Source organism: Egretta garzetta, unplaced genomic scaffold (genome assembly GCF_000687185.1).
Source record: "Egretta garzetta isolate BGI_Z169 unplaced genomic scaffold, ASM68718v1 scaffold79, whole genome shotgun sequence".
NCBI classification, from domain to species: Eukaryota; Metazoa; Chordata; class Aves; order Pelecaniformes; family Ardeidae; genus Egretta; species Egretta garzetta.
In genome coordinates, this window is record NW_009260791.1 from 1,669,244 (window position 1) to 1,691,758 (window position 22,515).

Here is a 22,515-nt window from a genome sequence, read left to right on the forward strand (position 1 = left end):
AGGAATGCCAACACCCCTTTTGTCCTTATCCCAGGAAGGCCAATGCTGCGTGCCCTATCTCTCAGGTGCAAAAGCCAGGAGCAGCCCAGAGCCCTTTGCCTGCAGTCCAGGAGTGAGTGCACCCCCCAAAGGCCCCCACCATTCTGGCCCCTGGTCCATCCTTTGTTCAAATGCCTGCAAAAGGACATCTCCCTAAGCAATGTTCTGGCTCTTTTTGCTTCTTGACAAATTTGAAATGCAACAGCAGCTGTGGGGTTGTATATACCTCTTGATCTTCTAGTCTCAACTGGAATACGGAAGCAGAGAGATAATGAAAATAATGCCCTTGCCCCCCGCCCCAAATGTTACATTTTCCTTTTTAAAACAGGAAGATAAAGGAGGGTAGACTTGGAGATACAGCAAAAAAACAATATTATCTCTTAAGTTGTCCATCGACACAGACCCTTATTTCAACAAAGAGAACACCAACAGAATTCTAGATCCATTATTAGATAGAATAATAATATAAATAATGAAATAACTTATCAGCTTTTCTCATCTGAAAATTTTCCTCCCTTGCAATCTAAAGTAGGAGTGAAAATGAGTGTATTTATCTCCAACAAAATGTCATTAACAACCAAAACTTTCAACCATTGAGATCTAACATCTGTGACATTTGCAGCACGTGTAACAAAGGCCCCAAATTAGTCACAGTAAAATCAACACAGAAAACGTGAACTGACATCATTGTCTCACCTTTATATCAGTTTCAAGATATGACAAGACACCAAAACAATTTTCCAATCATAAGAGTCAAAGTCATCTCAAGGTGGCATGGGGTAGCACTTGATATTGAACCACAATAAACTAATGGGGCATCCAACAAACCGTTGCAAGAGGTGTGAGAATTCTTCAGACCTGCAGACTAGACCAGATTTTGTCAGAACAGGGGGGACACCTATCACCACGCTATCTGAGCACCAACCATTAAGGCCAGCAAAACTTTCAGCAGGCTCAGGACACTAAATGAACTCATCAGGCCCCAAAGCACATTATTCACATATACAACCACTGTTTGTGCCAATAGCCATGCCATCTCAGGGGAATCCTGTAAGAAAATCTGAGATTCCACCTAAATCCAGGTGAAACATGCTTTCCTTTCAATCTTACATTCGTTCAACAAGAAACCTCAATTAAAGCCTCAGAGCTGCAAACCCAGCCAGTATAGAACTGGGAAAAGGTTGACACAAACCTGTATGAGCCACAATGGTCAAGGGGTTCAGTGCTTTTTCTAAACCAGCCTAGTCATTCTTAAAATAATCTACTGGCTGAACACAACTGCTGCCCAACAAAAATGGTGGGTAGCAAGTGCTCTGGAAAAGGTTCAGGAAAACCTCAGAATAAATAGCTTATCTGCCTGCAAAGAAATTTTATGTCAAAGTCAAGAATCTGGTGACTTGCTATTCCTGAACTGCAAACGTGAATGACAGTAAGGACAAGTGCATGGCTTTGGAAGATGATTTTCAACAGGTTTCTTAGATAATGATAAGCATCTGCTTGTGCTCAGGCTCTGGAGCCCCAGCTTCTTCAGACTTTCAGCAGTAATGTGAAGAGAAAAGTGGCCTGCTTCTTCAGAACACTGGTTTGTTATTAAAATAATATGGCCATTGCTGAGGGCAGACAGACATATAAACTCTGCTCTCTGGCCATGATTTATGCCTGCCTCAACTGACTCTTCCTATTTACGTCTGGGAGGTTTTTTGATATTTCTTTAACCTACTACCAAATCAGTATTATTTTCTTAAAGGTTAATATTAATCTCCCTTGATCTCAAAGTAACATTTCAAAGGACTGATTTTTTTTTTTTTTTTAAATTGTGAACCATCTGCCTTCTATATCAAAATAGTAAAATTAAGTGGCTCTAATTGTACAAAGTATCAAGGGCCAACACTGGTTTCTTATGAAGCCAGAAAGAGATTTTTTAAAGTAGCTTCAGAGTACAATGATATGAAAGAGCAATGTAGTTAAACATCAGTCCTCATCTTTAAGGATTTACTAGGGGCAAATTTTAGGGTGGAAGAGAGAATGAAGGAAACCTTGGAGGCAGTTTGAATCTCACCCCCACTGCCTGTCTCCCCCCAGCACCACATTTGGGTATTGAGCACTTAAAATGGAAAAATGAAGCCACAAAACCTAAGAAGGTGGGGAGAGCGCAAAACACAGCTGAGAATGACAACTGGCTGCAGCAACAAAGGAAGACGGACTCCTTCATCTAGTTAATTATAGCTTGTCCCGTGTTACTGGGCCCATGCTCTGGGGGTGTGCACGTGTGCGTGGGCAGGTGGGCGCTGCTGAATTGCTCTGCTAAGGCAGGCAGCCTCAGTATTTCCCTTTTAATGATGCTGCAGATGACTAGCCCAAAAGCTCTTAATGAATGGGAAAAGAGACTGCCAGGCAGCAGCAGCAGCAGCCCAGCTCTCCCCAGGGGCCAACCTGCCCACAGCAGATCCTTTCCTGGGTACCAGGCTCCATGACCCTTTCAAATAATAACAAGGCCAGCTGCAATGTGTGTCTGAGGCAGGGCATCGTGCCCTCTGGTCCAGGATATACATGTAAATCCTTTATGGCAGAGCTGAAGAAAGAAATCATGCAAACCAGGTATTCTTTCAAAATTAAAATAACATCTACTATAGAGAAGAGCACTCTGATGAATGATGGAATCTGCTGTTTACACCTTTCCTAATTTCCTTAAACTAGTAATTCCTTAAGAAACAGGCTTTTTTTTCTCTTCTGAGCCTCCTACCCCAGCTCCACCAGCAGTTCCCTTTTCTAGTTAGGGAGGAGAGCTGACAAGTCCCCCATCTCCCACATGGTCCTTCTTAAAATAAGCATCTTGAGGTTTTCTAAAACCCAAAGACCTAGGAAGACTCCCTAAGAGTCCCCATGTACCAAAAAGAGGGCATTCCAGCAGGGCCAAAGGATGGGACACAGAGGAAGAAGAAAGACCCTTGTCTTGAGAGATGTGAAGAATGGATGAAGAGGAAAAATCATTCTGGCACCTAGTTTCAGACCTTTTACCTGCTAGACAGGTCAGTTTTGCTAAGAGGATGACCTGATTCCTTGGCTGCTGGCATACATGGTGCCTGTTTTTTCTAACTGGGCAAAGCAGTAGTACAGGCTGGGGAGCAGTCATTTTTGTTTGATTCAACCATGATATGCACAACAGCCAAGGGCTCCTTGCAGACCCCAGCAGTGAGGCCAGCCGGGAGTGCAGTTTTGTTATTGTAGCCGGAGGCCCACTTCCAATCCAATTACACACAACAGCTGTGCTAGCTCCTCTTTCTCCCCTTTGCTTCCTCTGCTATGTAATTCCAGGATAGGTTTTGTCGTTATCAGGGCCAGTGAGTCAGGGTGAGTGGCACCTACTCTGAGCAATCAAAGGAATAAGATCATGAGGTAGAAGCCAAAGAGAAAGTAATTTACCCGAACATCTATGGGCAGAAACAGTGATCAAACCATACTGTCTCCTTTCCCCCATGGCAAAACCAGTATTCTGACACTGCACATGGCATATTCCTAGAAGCATTCACAGAGAGAGGTCTACAAACATGGTGGTGTTTGAAAGCATAAAAATAAACATGCAAGTGTTCGCAAAGATGGACACATGCAGAAGAGAACGTGTGCAGGCAGCAAGACCTGAGGGTGAATGCATTTTATGGCTGACCCATAAGAAGATGTGTATCACTGCAAATCAGAGCACCTGATCAAGCAGGTGCACAAGTTGGGAAAAGAGGCATGGAATGTTAGGCATGTAATAGAATTCTTCAGCTTGGAAAAGACATCTCTGACAATATATATGATAGAACTAAAAATCCCAAATAATACAATACAGGTGAACAGGGAATATGTTTTTTCCCTATTTGTCGGAACACAAGGAGTAGGAGCCCTGGACAAAATTCTCAAGTGACGGTGTAAAAACAAGCGAAAGAAAGTAATTTCCACATTTGGATGATTAAACAATGGGACTTGTTATCACAGGATACTGTGGAGTTAAAAAATGTAAGTGGGTTAAGACAAACAAAGACTGGATATGTCCAGAGAAAATACAGTCATTGATGGACGTATTGCAGGACCACGACCTGGATGCAGTATCAGGTCAGAAAGTCCTTAAAACAGTGAATACCAGAAACCACAGCGGTCTATCAGGACAACTTAGTTTCTTGAACTTCTTCCAAAGCATCTACTTTCATACAAAGACATTTCTGGGCTAGATGAATTCTTGCTCTGACCCCAGTGATCACTACTGCCAAATGGGTATGCATGGAGCTGAAAACCATTCACATTTCAGTGCAAGAGAATCTGATTTGGGGACAGTGTCTATACAAAGGGCATGCAAGAATGAAAACAACAGGGGCACCTATGAAGTAGAACATAAATCTGTACAAACTGGTTTCAAACACCTGTGTGAGTGGCACTGAAGATACAGCATGGGTGGATTCTTACTCTGACCTAGTACCTTCTGTAAATAGGAAACTTCAGATGAGTGAAAGACAATTCACACATTTTCATGCCCAAAAAGCAGAGTTCAGCTTCAAGAAGCAGAAGCCAGCATACAGGTACTGCTTAAATGACCCTATGACATGGAGTTAGGGAGAGAGACTAAAACAGCAGTGCTAAGATGAAGAACAGAAAGAAGCATTAAAAGATGGAGTTTGAAAGATTGAAGACCTGGATCAAAAAAGTACTAGTATGCTTGTGCCTTCAAGGATCTCTGTAATCTTACAAAGGAGTTGGTCAGGCAAACAAGGACAAATTTTTCCTCAGGGCCCCAAATAACTAGGTCATTTCTACTCAGTTGTGTTCATTCAGTTACATGCAAACTCTAGTCAGCAGTAAAATCATGACAGCAAAATGCCCAGAACTTCATCTCTTAACATCCGCCACATGAACATCTGAAGATCTCTCCCACAAAAGTGGGATGAATAGGAAAAGCACTATTGAAACTTTGACACCCCCCAGGTATCAGTACCAGTCACCATAATATCAAGGACTCATGTTTAGTTCCTTCTCCTGCATAAATTCTTCCACTAAAAAAGCCTAACTGAGACAGGAGCATATCACTTGCTCCTCAATCTACTGGTCTTTTCCTAACAATCTGTCTTCCAGAACCCAGACCACTGGCAAAGAGTAGAAGATGCAAAGGAAGGGGCAGCTATTGTGCAGAGGTGAGAGAGCCATCCATTCTGATCTGTGCTGCGCACCACTCCCCAGCCAAGGCACTTAACCTCTCTAATAACACTCTTAACCTCCGTAACAGTCAGCCCAAGATCTCTAAGCATGTTGTGAAGGTGAAGTAAGGCTATAGCCATAACCCCAAAGGGAAAACTGAAGTACTGATACTGAAAGGAGAAGTTATTTCTCCTCTACACAACACAGCAAGTCAGTGACCCAGCTGAGTACAGACAGCAAGAGTCCCAATTCCAGGTCCCTCCTCTAAATACTTGACTTTGCTGCTTGCAATGTGGTGGTCGTGTTTTATGACCAGGCACATAACATTTGCAGGGCAGCTGGGCTAACATCTGACAAAAGTCCTTTCATTTGTGAAATAAACCAGAGGGGATCTTCAGTTGGCTCTTAAAAGGAGTGTAGCAGCACACCAGTCCCTGTTGCTGGAGTACCCCTTCTTCACAAGCAGAGACCTTGCGGCCAGGGAAGGCTCATAGTACACATTTCCGTTCACTTTAAATGAGATCAACTTCTTTGCATCTTGCAGGAACTGAGCCCAGCAGAGCCCTGTGGTCCCCACTGCCGCCAGCCCCTGCCTATTCACAGTTACCTCCTCTTACTGGGGAATTAGTTCTCACCAGTCTATTCAACAATAAAAAAAATACTCAGTTATTCAATGGGCTCTTTACAGCACTTCTGCTGCCTGTGGGCAAACAGTTACCACTAGCTCATAAAATCCCTAATTTGTCTTGCAAACAGTGGATGGTTAAAGTAACCATTTTGACAGCGGCCTGGGCTTCTGTCCTCCCAATACAGATAACTGGATGGCCAAATAGGAAGAAAGCGAGAGGACATGGAAAAGAGCATTCACATGTGACTAGAAAACCATGAAGAAGCACAGAGCAGTCCTGAGAACAAGAACATGTGTATGAGCGATGGGGAGAATAAAAAATGCACAACCAAGCATATAAATTATGAGAATAAGAGGGCAGTGGGGCAGAAGAGCCCATTCAGAGAGCAGAAGGATGGATCGCTCCAGGGTGTCCACAGTAACAGCAGCATGGTCCTGTCCTGGTTGAGACACGTCTGCTTGGGCCCCTACTAGTGATGCCGATGTCCGCTGCACACTGTGCAGGCCTTGGAGATGGCCCTGATGTTGTTCAAGGCAACACTTGTTCATGGCATAATATCATGAGTTCTACTGGTAGAGCATAGCAAGGCCACACCTTCCCAATTCAACCATTCTCTTCTGCCACAGACACCAACAGCTTCAGGATGTGGCCGAGAGACCTGTGACCCTGAGCCCTTGGTGCATGTCCTGTCAGATCCTGCCAAGATGAGAGGAGACAGGAGTTCCTGGGCACCTCAGACTGGAGCAGAGAAGGTACGTGTTCAGCCCCATGGGTCACTGAAAAGATTCAATGTTATGGTTGACAGACCTTTTCTTTCCAATGCATGCCAGGCAACATTTGCCATTTGGCCACTTCCACCCCCATTGTTGCCAGCAGAGATGCGCACAGAATGCAAAGAACCTCAACAGAACAAAAAGGGGGCTGATGAGAGAAGCCAAAAGGCTAAATATGCAGGGAAATTACCCAACCGGCTGGCCCTCACTGTGTCTCTCTGAAGTGTTTCACAAAATCTGATTATCCAAGTGTAGAAAAGAAGCAAATTGAACAGAGAACTCATGCCAGGTCCAGGTCAAATTTAGCAAAAGTTACGCAGAAAGCTGAGAAGGAAAAGAGCCTCAACTCCCTCCCATTATCACACTCCAGCCAGGGCAATGCCAGCTGCTTCCCTGGGCTCTCATTTCCATTTCACATAACAATAAACTAGGTGAAGCTGCCTGAGAGCAAAGTAAAAATTAGTTTCTTAAGCTTCAGTGGCAACAGGATGTGGACCACAGCGTAAGGTGGCCTAGTTCGATTAACCCTTGTGGCTGAAGCTGGGGGACTTGCAGCAAGGAGAGAGCAATGTGAGGAGGGAGGTTTGAAGTTCTCTGCAGTGAAATACTTCCTTGTGGAAGAACTCCCCAAACAAACAGGCATATAAAACACATGCTCTTTTTTTCCTTTTAAATGAATCATTTGTGCCATGTTGGGAATTGAAGTTTTGAAATAAATAAGATCACACACTCACATTCAGCCAGAAAGGTACTCACTGGTTTATAAAACGTAAAATAAAACAACAACAAAAAAGGCCTGTTTTAGTGGAAATGAAACTCAACAGGTTATCAGTGGGACTAGCAAATGGAGTAGACTGCAGTAGGAAAAGGAAAATGACTGCACTAGATTTGTATGCCAGACCAGACACAGATATATCAGAAATAAACTGTATATAACGCAGTGTTCAATGCCAGGTAATTAGCAACACAAGCAACCATTTTTAACATCATTTTCATTCAGAAAACATCCCTTTAACTGACCAAAACAATGTAATCTCAGAAGAGAGAAGTTTGTGACCTTTGCTGCTATGAAGTCCTCCTTTTAGCAAAGACTTAGCAATCCAGACCCTGTGATGCCCAGTAACAAGGCTTTTTTTCCATACGCTCTCAGGAAGCAGTATGAGATTTCTGCCCCTGGTAACTGCCCACCACCACTCCTTAAAGAGCAGTGTTTCAGCTCAGCAAAAACAACACTTACCTGGAATATGATTGACATCTGTCGAGGTGTTTTCATGGCGAGCAGAAGGGACAAAAGGAAAAGAAAGAGAGAGAAGAGAGAAAAGCCATTAGAGATGCACACAGCAACTCAGCATCCTTGCATGGAAATCAATTTCATGCAAAACCAGAAGTAATTAGGTTTGTTTGAAGGCCACCCATCTGCAGCCAAGCACCCAGCCATGCAAGGGAGGAGACACTGGCTCCCTCTCCGCTGTGCATGTAGAAGTGAATCCACCATCATATCTGTCCGGAGGGAGAGTTCCTGGAATCAGATAGACCCAAGCCACATCAGTTCCTGTAAGAATATTGGTTAAAATATTCTACTGTTTTTCACACACAAATGCAAAAGAAAGAAACAAAAAACCAACCTGCCTGCAGTAGGTTTCTATTGCACATAAATTCAAGCAAGTTTTCAGAAAAAAGAAAATAACCTGCTCCCCTTTTACAAGGGGCCATGTGAATTTATGACCAGGTGCAAGACACACAGCATAGTCCCAAAGTCTAGAAGAGAGCCCATTCCTTTTCATTCCTTCTGCCCATCGTTCCCAAACCAACATCCTTCATTGCAGACAGCAGCAGGGGTGGGGGAGAAGGAGTGCCAGGGGCTTGCACGTCCCACATATTGTCTTTTACAAGATGCTGAATTCAGACCAAATGTCATTTGGTATTTTTTCTCTTTGTGACTGCTTTTCAGAATCAATCACATAAATCACAGAATAAATTAGTTCTTTAAAAAAAAGAGAGAAACAAAGCTATGTAAATGATAGTAATGATCACAGAAAAGGCGTATCTTTGAATGTGGTGTCTGTTTTGGGCAGACCCCACCAATCCCAGAGAATGTGCTTTAAAAAAATGCCTCTCATAACTTTTTTAGCATCCCAAGTTTAGCCTTGCTCTGAATAGCCACGCTTATCATAACACCATGAGGGAGGAACCCCTGAAATCTCATGGCATTAGAATAGATCAATATTTTCCTTCCACATCAGCCCTCCAAAGGAAAAAATGAACTTGCTTGAGGAAACAGCAGGCCCCGGTCCATAGGTAGCATTCTTCCCTGGAGGCTTGCACTTGCCCAGGAGTTGTGCTGCTGCAGGTACCATCTTTCCAGTAAGACTTCAAAGCAATACATTAACCGTTTGGACTACTCCAGGTCCCAGAACACTTCTGTCACAAGTCTAGGAGCATGACATGCTGGGTGCTTCAGCTACACACCAAGGTCTAACTATGTATTCTCCTTCCCCAACTATCCCCTCCAATTTCCATCAGTATTCCCCCTTCCTGTCCAAACCACCTGTGCTGCTGTGAAACCAGTGCCACTTGCCTTCCTGAGACACTTCTATTTCAGTGGTGAGTGAGTGATTCCTCTGTGTGTTGCTTTTTGTTTATCACTTTGTAATGGTTCCAGAATCATTTGAGGAAAAGTCCCTATGGTACAACACATATATCAAGCCATCCTTCTCTAAGGAGGTAATAACCCAAATAAAACAATGCACAAAGATGGGGGGGACTGTTACATCAACTCATTTAATTTCTGTAGCTTCTACTAAACATTTATGTCAGATCTGATGGATGTTATTTGTTGCCTTTCCTCTTTTAATGCATAATTGTTTCTAAGAACTGGTGTCTTGGCATGCAAGCCTGGAAGGACACTTCACACTGAAAGTTTGCCTGAAAGTAATTATTTTTAGGTAGGAAAAGAAAGCAAGTGTGAGGCAGCAATGCATGCACTAAGGATGGAAGGCAAAAAGAGGTGAGAGCAGGGGCAGAAGGAAGGAGCAGAACCATAAACACCACTGCAGAAGGCGAGCATGATGCCAAAGAATTTACAAGTCCACAGCTAGGACTTGAGGTCTTGTTTGGGAAAATCAGTGGCAGTCAGAGAAGATGACCACACGTTTCAGAAGAGGAGGAAGGGAGCCACCATAAGGTACTGCAAACGTTTCTGATAGTCCATCAGCTGTCCCAAAGCCTATTCTAAGCAGGTACAAAGCTCTAGACCCACGTTGTCCTCTCAGCCTCCCTGCACTCCTGACAAAGGAGCCCAGGCTACCTTGGGAGCCTGGGAACAGCAGGCAGCCTCACCAGGGCATCTGTGCTCCAGGAGGAAATCTGTGGGATGTTTAGGGAATAAAAAGGATCAGCAGACAGAAAGGGCAAAGGAAAGAGCTCACCAAGGGTGAGCAAGGGATAAACACATTAAGCAAATAAGAGGCAGTGGGCTGTAACTGATACACTGCTTGAAATAACACTTATTTAACTGTGCGTGAATTAAACAGGCCATGAAGCTGTTAAAAAGGGGAACAACGAAGTGTTAAGAGCTACACAAGCATCTCTAAAATGTAGTTTCTCAATGGCAAGTAACAAGGGGCAGAAAGCAAGGGGATTTCCTTTTACGATTATTTTTTGTTCTGACATCCCTAAGAGCAGGCATCCCCGACCGCAACTGGTTTTACTCTTAGCTTTCTTTCTGCTGTATCTTTGTTGGAAAGTCTCCACCCAGCACAATTTCTGTATACACTAGTTGCATTAGAAAAGTCACTGTTTGCTTCTCCGTGACACTTTTGCAGTATTTACCTGTGTGGCATCCCAGGTCATTAGCGTTACTTCCCATACTAAATACAAAAGGAGTTTCTTGTATTGCAGACACCCCCCCATGTGGTATCTGCTGGCAAATGCTGATTTTCCAATGGTGAAAGTACTTGGGTTTTATTTTAAAACACACATGAGAAAGCGCTACTTTCTCTATGAAGACAGAAATGGCATATAGCCAGTCAGTCCTCACAAAAGGCCCTACAATAAATACCACTGTGGCACACAACTGAAATTGCCATGCACGTCCTCACAGGAAACCCCATAACACCTCTGCAGTGTAGTGTGCCACTCCACCCTGGTGCACAATTAAAACTGTGGTTGCCTATATCGACCAAAGGGACCCTTAATAAGAAGCCTCTGATGCAGTCCCTTATGGCTGGTGACTCCACAATTAGAAGAAATCTAATGCCTCAAGAAAGGGAGAAGACAGAGATGGCGAACGCGTAGGGTGACCAGCTTTGGTGAGTTGAGTTGATTCTCCTTCAGACCCTGTCATCTGAGACGTTCTCAAATTCTCTTCATGTTTTTCTGGTTTGTTTTCAAAAGGACTGTTTAAAACATGTGCCCACTCTCTTCCTCTCCATCAGCACTACCTTCCTCCCCACACAGCGATCTCCTACCTGCCACAGGGACTGAGGAGGACAGCGTTCTCTGATTAAACAGGGAGCATGCAGAACCCATGGCTAACAAAAAGTCCAGTGACCATGGGACTTACTGCCACGCAGGTGGAGGCTTCTCCACTTTCTCCAGCTCAGAGCACTTCAAACACAGAAAGGTCTGCCTCTTAACAAAAGGCAAGGCAGAGTTTGCTTTATCCTATACACAAGAGTCCATTTACTGCTCCTTTGTAAAGGGCTGAGCAGCAAGCCGGTGCTGTTTGCTTTTGTTCTTTGATGCTAATAGCTGGGTTGAAAGAGGGATCAGCAGGGCCGCTGCCTTTGTCTGGTGCCGCCCCAGCCATCTGGGTGGGGTGGAAGGGGAAGAAGGAGGATGAAGGGGACTGGGAGGAACAAAGCAAACATTATTATAGCTCAGATCATTCCTGTGCTTGTAGAGAAAACAGCTGAGGTATTTTTAACTCTAACATTTTTAACAAGAAGTTTAGCGATAAGGGAAGGTGTCATGAGAGTGCTCTTCTCTCTCCAACTGGAAGACAAGGCCAGCACAGAATTTCCATGCACACCAGCCCTAGCAGTACACATCACCTCAACCTGAAAAGACCTGGGTTTGTTCCCATCTTCAAGGTCCATTCAATCTTGTCCCCTGCTTTGATGGGCTGTGGACACCTGTCTTGTGCCAGCTAAACTGAGAGCCACTGACTGAATTCGCACCTCACAAACCAGCTGTCAGGTGGGAGCACCCTAGGCTGAGTGGAAATAAGCACCTAGAAGTGAACGGCACTGTCTTGTACTATGAGTCCCTCAAGCTCTCTGGCCTCCCCCTCCGGGGCTCTCTGGTTACTCTCTCTCTGAACGCCAGTGTGTGGAGAGGACTGGAGAGCAGGCAGAAACTGGGGAGAGGAGGAGGGCAAAAGTTGTAACACGCAGAGGCATCTTTTTTGTCATGGGAGACCCACTTCCAAATAAGAGGAGATCCTGCCTTTAGACAGGAAGATTACCTTATTCTGAAGCTCATTCTGTTACCGACACCTAAAAAAAAAAATCTTTTCTAAAGCAGATTTGGCTCTCATCATGCTGCAAATACAGAAAATGGATCTAAGTACAATCTCACTGGCAGAAGCATGACTGGTTGGGAACTCTCAGTCACTTTGACTTACTGATATATATGAAAACAGTTCAGAGACCATAGATTGATGCATTTAAAGCAGGCTCTGAAATGATTCAAAAGATACGTGATGAGCCAGCCGGGGCTCCTGTGGTGTGGTAGTAAGAGATGATGGTGACTCAGAACTGGGTGATTTCCTCTTAACTGAGCTCTGGTGTAACATTTTAACAATATGATAAAGAGCTGCATTTTGGCTGAGCTGGAAACCCTTCAAATTGCAATGAACAAAGTCTTCATTAATTTGATACCTCATCAATCAAAGGGTTAATTCCAGATGCTGATCTGGCAAGTGGTCTCATTCCACCCTAACCTGGTCTGTTAAGGTAAAGGTAAACATATGGTCCTAGTTCAGCTCCTACGCCAAGCTGTTGGGGACCAGTGGTATTGGTACAAAACCGTCTCCTTGTCTTTCTCTTCAGGACACAGTGGTTCAAAGCCACCTGAGCGGCTTACAGCGACATAAAAAGAAATAGCATTTACACTGTATAAACAGCTTCTAACAACAATTTGCTTGGGTAAAGACGGACTCTGTAATAAGATCAATTCCAAGCATTAGCACAACACCCCTGTAGTGTCTATGCTCACACAGGAGATAGGCACCTTGAAGACTGTTGTATTTTTGGTTAACTAGGTTAAAACCTTGGCTCCATTACATCTGTAAAAGACTTGACAGTTACTTTGATAGTGTCATAATTTCATCCCTCATATTTACTTAACACCTTTTGTCTTACTCTGGTAGCAGGCTCCATCCCTGGTATCCTTCCACTGATTCCAACGGAATTGCCACAGAAGTAAGTTTGACCAATTCTACTTAATTTGCTAAATGTTTAGGATACTGAAACAAATCCAAGACCACTCGAGCCTATGATGTCTGTCACTGAGCTGCACACTGGGATCATGAAAAACTTCACAGTGCTAGCAGGTGTAGGCCTTATTGTCTCGCTCCAGAAGAATAGGACCCTGTAATTTGTGTTAATGGAGTGTTGAACGCTTCTGATTTTATTCAGCAGAGACAAGTGGTGACACATACACAAACAAGTTCATTACAATCAATTACATTTCTCTGTGTCCTTTGTCCTACGGGATCTCTTAGGCTTCAGTCTCTGGGGAACAGCACTCACTTGATATGTTGCATAGAATTGCAGACATTTGTGGTACTGTGCCTTTGCACAGCTAATACTTGGGATCTCAAAGCACTTATTAGCTGTGAATATAGGAATCATTCATCCAGTACTGAAACACAGCCAGCTCTGAAGTGAAAGAGGCAGATGTTTAACAGCTTATAGGAATGTAGCATGTCAGAGTTAGAACAACAAGAACTACTTAAAGAGGCAGAATGAAACTTGGCTCATTCTACTAAAAATGCCATGTGATTTTAAAGCACTCCTAACTTAAATGAGGTGAAAGGATTTGATTTCAAATATTATCTGAATGATTAACAGTGAATTGATGCTCTTCTCCATACTGTGTGCATTCATGTCATGAGCAGCCTGCCCTCTCCACAGGGTCAAATGTGAGGTTGACTGACACATGCCTGAGCATGTCATCCTCTAAAGCATATGAAGTTCGAGTGGATCCTATATCTACTAAAGAAAACAGACCCTTTATCTCAAGGGGCCAAGCTTTCTCCTCTCAAGCAACCAAGACACTCAGGCAGAGTGTATGCTACATCTAGCTGGGGAGACATTCACAAGCCACTAGGGTGTCTCTACAGTTGCCTGGCCACTTAGAAAAGGGCTTTCACATCAACATAGTATGGATGGATTAAGTATGCCTGCTGCTTTCAGAAACTAATGCACAGAGTTACTTAGCTCCAGTAAGAGTAAAACAACAACAAAAAATCTTACAGAAATGAATTCATAATAATCCCTCTAATTAACTCTGTATCATTTCTATTCTTAGATAAAGCTGCTTGCTGATTTCATGGCTTTCAGTGAAAGTATCATTCTCTCCCACATATCCCAAAAAATATGCTCACATGTATTCCTTGGGGCCCTGGCTACATTGCTGGGAAAAAAGTCAATAGTACCCTACTAGCAAAAATCCAACTGGAATTTAATTACTCAGTGCCCTCCAAACAATCTGTTGATCTTCACTTAAACTGCTAGATACATTGCCTGAGCACTCCAGGATGAAGCTTCTTTCTATTTCATCCTACGTGCCTGGGCACTGGAGGAAACAAGAGGATTTGCTCCCTGCTATTTTGCACAGCACCCCAGTACTTGTCCAGCCAGCCAGCTGTGTCCTCAGTCTTGGGGAGCACACAAAGATACACAACTGTAGAACTTCTGAAGGGCAGGCACAAGCAGAAAAAAACAAAGTGTCCTCTGTATTCATAGATAGAATGAGAAGAAACTTATGATGCAGAAAGGGAAGGTTTGGTTTAGTGTTAGAAAAATTTGGTAGCAACAGGGTAGTGAGGCTCTGGAATAGCTTGGCTACTGGGAGTTAGCCACCAGCATTGGAGACTATTAAGAAAAGACCAGGCAACTATTTCTCGTCAATTTTTCAGATACATGTGATCTTGTCTTGGAGGCCCTTGAGACCTTTTCCAATGCCATTTTCTACAATTTTATTGTTCTAATTCAAAAGGCACTCTCCCCAGACAATCCCGTCAGTAACAGCTGCCAGACGTCACAAGCTAAGAGCTTCAGTAATGGAGCAGAGCAGCACCAAGGCCCAGCCTCTGCCAGCAGCCGAGTGCAGGTATTCAGGGAAGAGTCAAGGGAACCGAGAAAATTCACAGTACCCTTATTAACAGCTTCCAGCAATGACAGACTGGTGGAGGTTGCATCATGATCAAGATGTTTAACAGTCCTTGATGGACCTTTCCCTCCTTGAACTTGTCTAGTCTCTTCTGGAGCTAGAATTGAGGCAGTGTAAAACAGTATTTTCATCTGTTCATTTAAAACCTGCAGCTGAATATATCACACTGGGCATCCCCTACCTGTTGCTTTATAAAATATTATGAATAAACATTCTCCATTCAGCATGACCACATCACCCTTGATTTTAACTACCTCCCTCACCTCCTGCTTTAGGCACTTCTTTTCTAAACTGAAAAGTTTGGAACCAACAAGACCCTCTGCATATGGCAACCATTCTGTGCCTTCAGTGAAAAGATATCCAAGTTATCTACAGCAGGACCAGTTTTGAATTTTATCTTTGGGTTTGTTGTACTGGGCCATTTGTATAACTAGTATATTTTAGCACAGATCTAAACCCATCATAAGCCTGTTCCTCCCCTCGGGGCATATATTACTACACAATCTGGCCAAAAATCCAATCAGAAAAAAGCTATTATTCTTGTCAGAAACACAGGCTGACAAGTTTATGAATAAAAAATACAGACTGTGTTTGAGCAAATCAGCCTAAGAGCACTCTACCTCTCTAGAGATCCTTGTTCCTCACCAGGGCCTGGTGCAGATCCAGACCCTCTCCTTCTGCTTAGCACTATCACGCACGCAGCCCTATAACGAGCACTCATCTGCCCTAGAATTCACTTGCAACTCTTGGGTCAAGAACAAGCAATAGCTCCTGTGAAGGAGGACGATATACCAAAGGACAAAGCAAGCACGTCACAGAAAAACACACTCTGATACCCACCTTACGCATGTACAGTATGCAGTCTCCTCCACAAACACTACAATTTGTCATTCAATGTTCCATGCAAACAGCAAAAGCCGCCATATGGTTCATCATGTTATGTACTAGAAGTGCCAAAGCTTTTTCCACCTAAGTGGCCGCTCACAGAAAAAAAGGGGACTACATTACTTTCCTGCCTTTAGCTACAATATTTGGGACCACTACTTATAAGCCATTCCTATATTAGGAGCAGTGGCAGGGTTACATAGAAAGTTGGTTTTGCGTTTTCATAGGTCATCAGTGGTAAAAAGAGGAAGATGATCAAACAAGAACCTACAACCTTCTTAAAAGCATACATTGCTCATACTTCTGCCTGTTTTTTCACACTTCTATAACATTACCTAGGCATCTCTGTACTTGCTTCCATGCAAACATGGCTGTAAACTCCTATCCTTGCTCAGAGAGCCTCATACTTTGCAAAGCCTTTCAAAAACTACTTGCAAGAGAGTTACATTCCCATGGACAGCTGCTTCCTCGTTTCTAACTACAACTGAAACCAGCTTCCCATTACAAGCCCAATTTTCTCTTGACTTTAACAAGGACTAAAGCAACCAATGTGACACTTCAGTGGCTGCATCATATCATAGCAAGAGATGTTCTTGTAAGCTGGAGGTGACTCACACAACACATCTTAAAGATACAGAAGCCAGCTTCTCTTCAACAGCCTTCCTATTTTAATTGATTTAGGCATCAGAAGGGATGGCAACTGGATGGATCTTCCTAAATGAAATATCCTCCCCACCAGGAATGCATTCCCTGGATTCACCAACATAGCTACTTCTTCTCAGATCCAGCAAAGGCAATAATGCTAGAAGGTTATCAGAACGTAAAGACGACAGGGCGCTTGCTGATGATGGTGCACAACAGTGAACTTTCCCATGCTGACCACCACAAAAATTAACCGATTTTTGAGCAGTCTTGTGGCTTACACTAAAGTGAACTAGCCACGTGACCCAGGAAGCTACAACTAATTTCACTGCAGGCACTCTGCCATCTGCACAAAGTACTGAAATCAGGCCCATGGTGTTTCACCTTTGTCTGCATCACATGCAAGACTGACACAGAGACTGGAAACCAGGGCGTTACCCACCATAAGCCACAGAAAGAGAGTATCTCTCCTCTGGTTGAGCAAGAACCTGCACACATGCTGAGCATTTTCAGCTTTGCCTTGTTCTCAGATCATCATCGTGACAGCTACCAAAGGCATTTACTACCCCCAAATCCATTGCAAATTGTGCTGCCTCCATTCCTCTCTTATCATCCAAAAAATGATGGACAGGAATGAACTTTGGGCATATTCCCTGTGACATATACAGCACTGAGGATATTCAATAAATAGTAACACAAAGAACAGAAAAAGGGGTTAACACAAGGAGATTTGGAAAAAAAAGTGATAAGTAAGCAGAGAAAGGGCTCGTTAAGCCTATGAAGTGGCCCAAGCTATAATCTATTTGCTGTACCCAGTCTTGGAATTAATAAAATAAATCCCTCAATAAGTCTGACAGAGTTATTAGAGGATGTTAATATTCCCCTCTGAGCAATCCAAAGAAGCAGAGCTGGAGCCACAGAAGGCTGTGACTAGGCTAGTCAGGCAATGGTGGAGGGAGAGGAAGGGGGACCCTTCTCCAAGCCCACAGGCCTCTCATTATCAGCATTGCTTACTCCTACCCAGCCTGCTCTGGAAAGGGTCAGAGGCTGCAGAACAAGGGGGAGACCTACAAGAAAGAAAACTCCCCATCCCTACCTCTGCTGCCAACCTAGTCTTACATGAGGCAGGAAGAGAGACGCTGCTCGACTGGTTGAGCTCTGTGCTATCTGACCTCTTCCCTGTGCCAGGCCACAGCAGGGAGGACATCCCGTACCACTGACTCCAGAGGCCACCACCTGAGCTCTGAATAAGCAGCAGCCTGTGCAGCCTTGGAGGGCAAGGAACACTCCTTGGTTATACCTGGCACTTAGTAGTGCCATATGCCAACACTCCTCATGCTGCATCACAGCATCCCAAGACAAAAACGGCACAGTACATCCATCTGCAAGGCACACAGATGTCCCATGGAAATTGAGAGGTGCAATTTCCACATTAAAAGGGACCTCTAGCAGGCTCCATGCAGTAGCCCAGATATTGCATCTTCAGTATCATGGTACCTCTTTGTTGGGAGGTCTAAGTAGAATTATTAGCATTTCACCACTGAATCCAACTCACATGATGTTACACACCTCCCTAAGATCCCTAAGATTATACATCTCTTCTTCAAAAAAAAGGGGGGAGGGGAAATAAAACTCCACTTTCTTTCTGAGTACTGATTATACAGAATCAGTAATACAGAAACAAATCTAGGTTTATTACAGTATTCATATTGGATTCATTTGTAACTCAGTTCTGTATTGGGAGCCTTGCAGAAGACACTGTATTCAAGGAGTCTGTGATCTTCACCAGGCAACGTCTGCTCTGCTGGGCCTTGTACCTTGGGCTTGAGAAGCCCATACATTAGCAGGAGTAGCCACTGCATGGGAACCTGCTGGAGCACCCTGTGCCAGCCTGTGCTGTGTGCTGGTGGGTGTTATGACAGAGAAGACATCCCAACCCATGATACATGATTCTGTTAGCTACACAAAATAAAAGGAACTACAGCACAGGAAGGAGGAGAAAAATCCATCCAAGGTCCATCTGATGCTGCACAAAAGCCTTTGAAGTGATACAAGATTTACTCGCTACCTATATACCTCTTTTTATTATATCTTACTAAAACGTCTATTTTATTTTACCATTTGTTGTTGAGTCTTCTTATTTAGGTCTGGAAAAATCCCTGCATGATGTGTCTCGCTCGCTCTCACCCACCCACTCCCCAGTGCAGAGCAGCTCCATGGGAAAGGAAAGACTTTGCAGAAAAGGCTGCCACCATGCTGGTTAGCCACTCGGTGCCATCAGGTGCTAAGATCTGTGTTTCAGCAAGTCTCTCTGCCCAAGGAACCACTCAGAGTCTCCTGTTCTAAACACTCATCTCCCTGAATTGCCTACTGATTTGAAAATAAAGACCATAATCTTTAAATTTTCTTGGTATCTATAATGTGCTTAGCATGCCTCTGGGTTTGGTATAAGTAAGTATCAACTAATTATTGATTCATTCACTCCAATTCCAATTAGGATGGCATTCCAGTGTGCTTGTAAGCGAGAACTCTATTTATTACACATAAATATATATAGTGCATGCTTCTCCAACTTACAATAATCACCCTAAATACAGCATGAATAATCAGAAGAAATGCATCTTCCTTTGCTCTCCCTCCTACACCTACAGATCATATTTAGAGTATATGTTAGTGGGTTTTATATTCCATGTTATTGCTGTATTTGCTGCTGCAATATATATATTTAAATTAAATAGAAGTCATCAAGAGGTTCTATTGGAAGCATTTGCCTCGTTTATTGTTGAAAGGCGCTGCTTTGAAAAGAGTAACTGCTGACTTAAGTAAATGTGAAACATAATGACGGGAAACAGCTGCATTCTGCATCTTTCAAAACACTAAATTTTCTTGTGTGAGTATCTAAATGTAGACCTCCAGCCTGCAGCGGGATCCGTGCAGATGCAGACCCAAGTACATAATCACAGGGCAGGGCAGGACCTCGTACCCACTGAATTCAGCAGCTGTCTCTCTTCGTTGAAAGGACTAGGATCAGGCCCCTAAAATTACCAGCACTTGCATGCAGAAGAATTTGGGGTTGTTTTTTTCTGTACACTGTCCAATGCATTTTTGATTAATGTGTTAACATAATGCACATAAGCCCAAACCCAGAAGAGCAGAAAACAGCCAGAGAAGGCGTCAGAAGAAGAGCTGTACATCTTTTTGGTATTGAAAAAAAGTTTAAAAATTTCTACTCTTTCTTAAATCTGTGAAAAGGAGTGGGTGCAATAAATAGCTTCCATGCTCATTTTCTCACATCTGTTATACAAAAGACACTGCTGTGCAGTACGAAGCTTTTCACCAAGCCACCAGTTCAAATCCACTGCATGTCAATAAAGATTCAAAGTTATTCCCAGCTAGCAGCCCTGCCATGACCTAAATGAAAACAGATGAGTGGAGCCCTCAATTCATATCCTGGCTAATTTCTAAATCCAGAAAAGCCACCATCATAATAATTGGCTTCCAACAGTACACGAACATGTTGAGCACTGTATAAACTGAGAAACCACAACCCCCCCACCAAGAAGACTGCCAAACACTAGCACTAATTGATACCTCACCTGGATCTTAAGCACAGAAAGAACACAATTCAGTCTCTTATTTCTAAATGCAATCTCTTTGCAGAAAATTTGCACCAGATGTTTGTTACATGAGTAAAAGCTAGCACCTCTCCTCCAGGAACTGTTATTCCTCACCAGCCAGGATCCAGCTCTAAGTGCTCATGCACCACAAGCATGGAAAAGGAAGGTGTTAGGACCAGCAGCGTATGTCAGGCTGTCCCAGGGTATTTGTATCTCCATGTCTGTGATGAGGTCATGGAGACCCACAGCCCTCTCTTATTCCCTGAACAATTCAGAGCCCATAACTGCGGCATGAACCAGGGAAAGCTGTTCAGCTTATTCTGATTACATCTTACAGAGCCTCATTCACTGCCAGGTGAGTAATCAGTCCCATACTTAAAGAGCTAATAAAAACTTCCTTCACTAGGGAGACACAGCCCTGAAACAAAACAATAACCATTAGGGAGCACAGATGCAATTCATCTTTGGATTTCAGTGATGGTCGTAAGCACTACTGCTGAGGGATTTGGAAGAGAGACTGTACCTTCTTTTCTATGCCCTCTAATTACTAGAAGGGTAATATCTGTTCTCTCTTCTTCAAGAATCTGTCAGTGTGGATCCCACTGGAAATTACTGGAAAGCAGTAGCCTCCCAGGACTGTAGGAGAAAAGTATTTCGGCTGTATCAAGGAGTGACTGAAGGATGGTATTCCTGAACTGGCATCTGACCCAGCTTCCTTTTCAAAGACATGAATGTTTAACAAGATAGAAAATTGATTATTCTGTATTGCCACCCCACAACATGTTGCAGAAACAGGCACTAACCCCTGCTTCTGAGTTCACAGAATCGCAGAATCACAAAGCAGATGAGGTTTGAAGGGACGTCTCAAGACCATCTATTCTGAACCCCCAACTCCCTCATACTAGAGCAGGTTGCTCAGGACTTCCACTAGCCAGGTTTTTGCTGTCTTCAAGGATGGAAGACTATGCAACAGTTGGTGAAGTATGCCTGGATATGCAAAACAGCCCACTCATTTAAAGAGAGCTGGATACAACTTCTAAGTGGTTCAGAAAGGTGTATCTTTGACAGGCTGGATATAGCCATAAATACAGAGGAACGTGGTCTAAGAGATGTACTCCTTTCCCCTCCACAGAGGAATGCAAGTTTGAGAAGAACAGCACAGAGAATGATTTCCAGAGAACCCCAAGGACACAGTAGAAATGAAGTTGGAGCTTCAGTTATGGAGTTACGGACTTTCAGTACCATTTTTTTGCACTTGGATGCTGCATGATACAGCTGAAGGAGCTGAAGACGAGTCTTTGTATCAGGGGACATCTACAAGAAGAAAGATTCAAATGTAGTACAGTCTAATCCTGGACGCTAGGCAGCATACATGGAGAAAGTAACAGAAAACTACACAGTCACAAAATTAAGCCAATGGAAACCTAGCACAGGCAGTACAGGGAGCAGCAGATGGAGCACGTGGTATCTTCCCTTGTAAACAGGTCTGTCATGAAATATATGTATTAACAGAATGTATAGCAGAACATTTATAAGGACTTTTTCAGCAGCCACCAGCTGCTGGATATCAAAAGTCTGGTGAGGAAGCTTTCCAGCTTGGAGGCGTAGAGCAACAGGGTTAATAACACTATATCCAGATCCCGATGGTTTCCCAGTGAGAGAACAATTGAGTGCATCTCCCTGGCTGTTTATATAATGTAACATTATATGGACATGTTGCTTATCAGCCCTGCCACAAAAGAACTCTAAAACAAGCAGAAACACCTTGCAGACCAGCCTAACAACTTTCTATTCCAGGACATTACTGTAATTTCATCTCCTTCCAAGAGCACTCACCACTGCAGATAGCTCAAGTGGATAGCTGTGCCTTACAGTAATATTGCCCTGGAATGGTCATGACCGTTGCCACTGTGGGGAGGACAATAAGGAACATACTTTTTCTCCAGCATTAGCCATAAAAAGGTGAGGTGGAACAAGTGATCTCCTTGCTTTTATGGTGCCTAGACAGAATGCATGGATCTTGGCCACACTCCAGAAGGTCAGAGGTGAAGCTTAACAAATAGCATCAGCTCTGCACACCATCATTTAAGAGGCACCGATTCTTTCTTATCAGTGTAATACACTTGAATCCCCACTTGTAAATGACTAGAGAAAAAGAAACTATCCAAGAGGAGGATATTGCCTATCAGTCATAATGTCCATGAACTTAATTGCTTGTTATGGGTGAAAGATTACCTGTTGCAGCTTCTATCTACTGGGGAAGTAGAACACTCTTCTACTCCAAATACTGAATGCTTGATGAACCTGCCCAGTAACAAGAAGAGTCAGGGAAAAAAAGCAGGCCTTGTGTTAGGAACATTG

At 43.5% G+C, this 22,515-nt stretch overlaps 1 protein-coding gene across 4 annotated transcripts in view; it reads right to left on the minus strand.

Annotated features, from left to right (window-relative positions):
- NRXN3 (neurexin 3) overlaps positions 1-22,515 on the minus strand; it is a 982,535-nt gene that overhangs the window by 942,501 nt on the left and 17,519 nt on the right. For all 4 annotated transcript variants that reach the window (XM_035901997.1, XM_035901996.1, XM_035901998.1 and 1 more), the window contains exon 2: positions 7,848-7,865. In XM_035901997.1, the coding sequence (XP_035757890.1) occupies positions 7,848-7,865 (18 nt within the window). The remainder of the gene's footprint in view (positions 1-7,847; positions 7,866-22,515) is intronic.